Consider the following 6197-nt stretch of genomic DNA (forward strand, 5'->3'; position numbering starts at 1 on the left):
ATAGCAAGGCAGGAGTCGAACCCACGACCTCAGCTTGCGCTACGCTCTGACCATCTGAGCTACGGACTACACCGCGTGCGCCAAAGCCGCGTACAAGTGGAGTGCGCAACATCGTAAGTATTCATTGTGTGCTGTGTGACGTACAAAAACCTTGGTGAAAATTGTGGGAATAGACGCAAAAGAAAAGGCAGTGCCGCGTCGGGCCGTGCTTAGGCAGGGATTGAACCGGCGCCCTCAGCGGATACCCGCCACGCTCTTACCACTGAGCTACTATAGTAGCGCGACGCGGCACTGCACTAGATTATCGCGCCGATACTATATAAAGTGCTCCTGCAAATTCAATTATGAGATCTAGCTAACCTACCACGCATTCGCGCCGGAGTCACACCCAGGCTTGCCGTATAAAAAGAAAGAGAGGCTACAACCAGGCAGGTATTGAACCCGCGCCCTCAGCGTGCAGCTACGCTTTGACCAACTGAGCTACTAAGGCTGGCAGGCAGCGCTGCAAATTCGAGGTTCCTATTATGCTCCCAGAGCATCGTACCCATCTCAAGCAGCCTATACGCATCCATTTTATCGCTGCTTTGGCCACTTGATTGCATAAAATGGCGACTATGGGGTTACTCGCGGGCGAAGAGAACGCCGATAGCGTTTTCCTGATCAGGCCAAACATATGCCAAATGAGGAAGTCTCTCCTAAGTCCCCCGCGATCAAAAGCGTTGTGGCGTCATTGGCGCTTACAGCCTTGCCTCCGACCATCTCGCCCGCGCACGCGACATGTCTCCAGACTCTTCCTCCATCGCCCCTCTGACAAGCACCGACGCGAGCATGCGCACACGGTCGATCGCGATGTTGGACGAGCTGCGGTGACAGAAGTTGAACATCGCAGGAAGCATCCCGAAATGGAACAAATTGCGCGCAAGATCCACCTCCTCCGTACGGTCGTCCCGCCCTCGCTGCCCGCTGTGCCGCATCGCCTCGTCGTCGTGCCCGCCAGCGCGGATGCCGGATGCCGCGTTGATGTGCTGACGTGTCATCGCGCAGGACCACAAACACGATGTGCTCGACGCTACCGCGGACGTCCAGATGAGCCCGAGCAGCGCATGGAGGCTGGAGACATTTGACAAGGCTAATTGCATTGTATGACGTGGCGCTCGATCATCTCTGCCTGCAGCGCGGAAGTGCTGTTTGCGTTGTGCGAATGATGCGGACTCGCCCCAGACGGATGGAGATTGTCCCATGTATGTCGCCTTCTAGCCCTGCTCCTCGACGCTGCTCTCCCCCAACTCCTTTCCTCGACCCTTTGTTTACGGGTAGCTCGAGTTCGCCGCCCCCATCGCTCTCGTCGCTGGACCGCACAGCTGCACGCAATGACTTTTGCCGACTTGCGTGCGCTGCACGCCATCATCGGATCCGCCATCGACGACATTGAACGCATATATCGTCCCCCATCCACAGACCGGCGCGCATCGCAGTCCTCCGCTTCCTCGAGCTTCCGCAGCTCTTCCTCGTCGAACTTCCAGGCGCGGTCTCCCTCAAAACCACGTTCATCGTTGTCCACCGATTCCGATATCGAAGAAGAGGACGATGACGATGCCGATGCCGACATGCCGCTCACGCCTGTGAGCGCATCAAACAGCCAGCCAGGACCCAACAACGTTCGTTTTGCGTCCACGGGGCGTAAGGGTCTCGTGAAGGGTCGCGAGCGGTCGTACACTATGGGCTCTCTACCTCAACCGCCGTTCAGCCCACCAGGAGTCAATGCGAGTGTCCCTCTGCCGATCCTCAAGCAGCCCGCACTCGACTTTCCGGACCTCGACACGCCCATACCCATTACACCCACCTCGAGTTCATCTGACACATCCGCACCGATGAGCACCTCTACGCCGTCGAACGTTTCGTCGTCTCCCAAGATACCTATCTCGCCGACGCTCACTGTCGAGCTCGAAAAGGTCGGTGCCGGTGCATCCACGCTACTCGACCCCACGCAGAGGCAGCGCGAGTGGCGAAAGAAGTGCGAAGACCTCACGACGCACCCCGAAGTCATCAAGGCTGTCAATCGGATAGTCGCAGCATGTGGTCAGATGAGCGCTATGGTACAGAAGCCCTTCTTGGTTGTGTGCGATGCCGCTATGGGAGTACGTATCACTCCTCTGCGCCATATATCAGCCTGCTTACTGGAACAACGACAGTACAACCTTCCCGCGTGCCTCAGATTTCTTGAGGCGGCGCATATGTCGGAAATGCTTAGAGAAGTGGGTCCAAGAGGTTTATCCTCGAGGGAGATTGCAGAGAAGATCCAAGCGCAGCTCGGAGCCTCTGGAGAGGGCAAGGGATTCAATGGCGAGAAGACAGTCGTTGATTCGACGAGAATCAGTCCGTGTTCCTGTCTCAGCTAGAGGATGTCGTCCTTAATTTTGCCTCCAGGTCACGTTCTCCGTCTACTCGCCACTCACCACATTACCCGTGAAGTTCGCCCAGATGTTTTCGCCAACAACCGCATAAGCAGCGTGATTGACAGTGGAAAGTCGTGGCAAGAGTTGGTCGACATGAAGCAGAGGTGCGTTCGACGCGTCTATGCCCTATCAACCTCACTCATCTTATCATGCCCGGGTAGTCCTGAGCGCAAGTATGAAGGGACAGATGGTATCGCTGCTTTCGTTGGTCTGTGGTACGTCAAAATAACCGTATGTATGCGCTCGTACTAAACATCAATCGTGTCTACGCTAGCACGGACGAGCTATTCAAGGCGTCGGCGTATCTCGCTGACTGTTACCTGCTCCCTCCGAGCTCTCCGTCTTCCCCTCCTACGCCCTCGTCTTCACCTCAGTCGCCCCCTCTCCAACCTCATTCCTGTTCTCCCCAGTCTCCAGCTCCTACAACAACAACACCCATCGTGGTCCCGCCACACCCGCGGCCGTCAATGTCCGCCCCCGCTGGCGACGTCAGCCATCTCGGTATGGTCACACCGAACGATTCAACGTCTTCCCTTGGCAGTGTCGTCGAGGAGGAACGACGCGGAACTGAAGATGGAAGCAGTCCTATGCGCTTCGCGCAGAATCCCCATCCAACGCCTGCTCAGAACAGACAGAGGAAAAAGTCATCTGGCTGGAGCTTCAGCAATAGCAACGATACACCCCGTAGACCGGCGACCCCACCCACCCCACAGTCGCTGCCGAATGCTCACAAGAAGCCTGGGATTCTCAAGAGACTATCTTCTCGAACGTTTTCGCGTACCCCAACACCGACGACGACGCCAAGTGACGCCCCACCTCTGCCGTCCATGCCAGGAACACCCCGCTCTGCTGCATTCGAAGCACCCGAGACACCCCGTTCGCGCACATCCTCTACAACGTCTCTCATCGGCCAGAGACTTGTAAGTATCCCAGCCTCACCGGATACACTCCGATCCCCAGCAACATCCGGCCACGCATATACGTTCAGCGACTTGCTCAAGACACCGAAGTCTGCACCACGCCATGCGAAGATGCCAAGTCAAGATTTGAACATGCTCAATACTCCACGCTCGACGCCAAGCCGGCAGTCGTCTCACTCGGAGTCGAACGTCGCGCCCGCGACGCCGAAGTGGACGCCGAGCCGAGAGTCGCTGCGCGCTCTGGGTACCAAGGGCTCGTTTGCAAGCCTCAAGACGGGCAAGCGGGGCGCAGAGCCGCTGCACCAGACGTATGCAGAGCTCCTCGACGCCGCGGGCGACGGCAACGGGCTCTTGGGCCCTGCGTTCGACCTCCGGCCGTCTGTCCTCGCTGTGTCTCCTCGCGCACAGACGTTCTCCGGCAGTGCCTCGTCGCCGCTGTCGAGGAAAGACGACCCGCTACCGCCTGTCCCACCTCTGCACATTTCCAGTGCTCCGCCGCCTGTCCCGCCCAAATCACCGCTGCGGAGCCCGTCGGACTCTGGTGCGGGCTCACCGGGCGCTCTCCAGGCGAACACGGACGGCCGGAAAGCGAGGCGAGGCAGGGCGGCGTCGAGCGGGCTGCAGCCGGGCGACGAGATGTATGCGCCGTTCAACATCGCGTTTGGCACGCGTCTGCGGTACTTTGAGTGGCTCGAACGCGGCGAGAACGTGTTCCGGCTCCGGCGGTTCGGGAAGGCGATGACGGGGACGGAGAAGTGGGAGGTGCCGGGGAGCATTGTCGGCGGTGAGTTTTTCGCTCTCTGCGTTTGTCTCGTGGCGGCGGGCGTGTATGTGTGCGGGCGTGGCTCATGTGGTGTTTTCGCGGCGCAGGGTTCCCGTGGCACGAGCTCCCGCCGCGATCGGTCGTCGTGGACGTCGGAGGCGGAATAGGGTCGACGTCGATGCTCCTCGCGAATGCCTTCCCTCACCTGAGGTTTGTCATTCAGGATCGGCCACCGGTCGTTGAGATGGGCACTGCCGTGAGTTGGCTTCTCCTTTCTGCCCGTTTTATGATTCTCATTGGCGCTCTGCAGGCTTGGCGCAGCAGGTACCCAGAGCTTCTCGATTCGGGGCGCGCGACGTTCCAGGCACACGACTTTTTCAAGCCTCAGCCTGCACTCCCTTTGGCTATCTTGGCTAGTGAAGGCCAGAGCGACTCAATGACGGAGTCGAACACGAAGGCCCCGGACGCTGGAGACGTGGAGGTCAGGCCTGCGGTCTTCCTGATGCGGGTTATTACGCATGACTGGCCGGACAGCTACATTATTCGGTAAGTACCATGTTTAGCTTGACTGTACACTCATTGACGATGTTTGGGGCTATGTGCAGGATTCTGCTTCGCCTCCGGCAAGCCGCAGGCCCGAACACTCGGCTTCTGCTCGCGGACTACGTCCTCCCGCTCGCGTGTGTGGATGAAGACGAAGACGGCGGAGCTGAGACCCCAGACAGCGTCAGCACGAGCGAGAAGGTCACGTACGAGCCGCTCCCTGGTGCGGCGCGCACCCTTGCGCCCGAGGGCTCGCCGCTGCTGCCGAATCTGGGCAAGGCAAACGCGAACGCATATTGGTTGGACTTGACGGTAGGCCATCTGCGCCCGTGCCTTTGAAATTTTTGTGCTGATGACCATCGTGAAACTGGTAGATGCGGGCGATGTTCAACGCGCAGGAGCGCACGCTGCGCGAGCTTGCGGCGCTCGCGCGCGCGGCGGGATGGAAAGTTGTGCAGGTGACGCACGCCGAGGGCTCGCTCTTTGGGCACATCACCGCCATGCCGGTCGACATACCTGAGGAGACCTTGGCGTTGCCGGACGAGAGCGAGAGCGAGGAGTCTACTGGACCTGGTGAGCCTCTCTTCCTTGTTTTTCTTGCACACAGGTTCTATGACGGTGCTGACATAGCAGAAACAGATGAGGGAGCGAGTGCAGCACCAGACGCGCTGCCATCATTACCGCCAATGGGCGACACCTTTCTGTCGAGCGTCGAGCTCCCGAGCGAGACTGCCATCCGAGCGGGTGTTGCGAGTGGTTCTGGACGTCTGCGCGGTGCGCGTGGTGACGCGGAAGGCAAGAAGGGCGCGGGGAGGCGCAGGGCGCGCGCGTACACGTTCACCGGGCGGGATAGCAGAGACAGGGACCGCAGAGACGAGGGCAGGGATGCGAGCGAGAGAGGTGCAGGTGGGGAGGTGCGCAAGGGCTTGCGGACGATCATGAAGATGTTATCGAAGGCGCACCTGCGGGGCGACGTTCCACCCGAGGAAGGCGAGCGCGAGGAGAATGCAGGACCGCTGGCGCTTTCGAGGCAGAGGACGAGGACATAGACATCGGTTCTTCTTACTTGCCGGGCGTTGTTTCTGTGGACGCTCTATCGTGGTTTGGAGCGTTATCTGTAGCTCTCGTGTTGCTTGTATTCATGCATCTCTTGTAGAGAATATTATTGCTCTTGCGTTCTAGATCTGGATGTGTTGGCGGTTATGTTGATGTGCCGTCTTACCCTCGAAGTGCACCTGGCGTTCACATCCCGGCAAGGTTGCGGCTGTCGAGCAAGCCGACGTGCCCCGATATGGGCTCCTCTAGACGCACTGAATGATAGAACAATCACGGAAAAGGGGAAGATGCAGCATTTGACATAATGCCTTCAGTGTGGTTCGGGTAGTGAGGCTTGCGAACGGCAGAGGTACCGGGTCTCGAGCCCTTGGGACTCTACAATCTGACAGGCGTACCAATGTAAACCTTTAATTTGAGCATTCCCTTCCCTAAGATGCAACAAGAACAAGCATATGTACT

At 58.7% G+C, this 6197-nt stretch overlaps 1 protein-coding gene and 3 non-coding genes across 4 annotated transcripts; 1 reads left to right on the forward strand and 3 right to left on the reverse strand.

Annotated features, from left to right (window-relative positions):
• On the reverse strand, positions 1–69 carry PHACADRAFT_t115. Its single transcript has one exon. It is a non-coding gene; the product is annotated as a tRNA-OTHER (tRNA).
• A 137-nt stretch (positions 70–206) lies between these two features.
• On the reverse strand, positions 207–277 carry PHACADRAFT_t114. The gene has a single exon. It is a non-coding gene; the product is annotated as a tRNA-Tyr (tRNA).
• A 144-nt stretch (positions 278–421) lies between these two features.
• PHACADRAFT_t113 lies at positions 422–491 on the reverse strand. The gene has a single exon. It is a non-coding gene; the product is annotated as a tRNA-Cys (tRNA).
• Positions 492–734: 243 nt separating this feature from the next.
• PHACADRAFT_210808 (uncharacterized protein) lies at positions 735–5866 on the forward strand. Its single transcript, XM_007397729.1, has 10 exons — positions 735–2138; positions 2193–2376; positions 2428–2560; positions 2618–2671; positions 2731–4160; positions 4247–4395; positions 4450–4685; positions 4745–4994; positions 5057–5255; positions 5322–5866. The coding sequence occupies exons 1-10, from the start codon at positions 1371–1373 to the stop codon at positions 5729–5731; spliced, it is 3813 nt and encodes a 1270-aa protein (XP_007397791.1). The 5' UTR covers positions 735–1370; the 3' UTR covers positions 5732–5866.
• Positions 5867–6197: the final 331 nt, after the last annotated feature.

This window comes from Phanerochaete carnosa (assembly GCF_000300595.1).
Source record: "Phanerochaete carnosa HHB-10118-sp unplaced genomic scaffold PHACAscaffold_7, whole genome shotgun sequence".
Classification (NCBI taxonomy): Eukaryota; Fungi; Basidiomycota; class Agaricomycetes; order Polyporales; family Phanerochaetaceae; genus Phanerochaete; species Phanerochaete carnosa.

Bases quoted from the DNA above. Each gene is read 5' to 3' on its own strand.
- PHACADRAFT_210808 (XM_007397729.1), top strand. From the start codon at position 1,371: ATGACTTTTGCCGACTTGCGTGCGCTGCACGCCATCATCGGATCCGCC. The intron at 2,139-2,192 runs GTACGTATCACT...GAACAACGACAG, and splicing joins TGTGCGATGCCGCTATGGGA to TACAACCTTCCCGCGTGCCT. The intron at 4,161-4,246 runs GTGAGTTTTTCG...TTCGCGGCGCAG, and splicing joins GCCGGGGAGCATTGTCGGCG to GGTTCCCGTGGCACGAGCTC.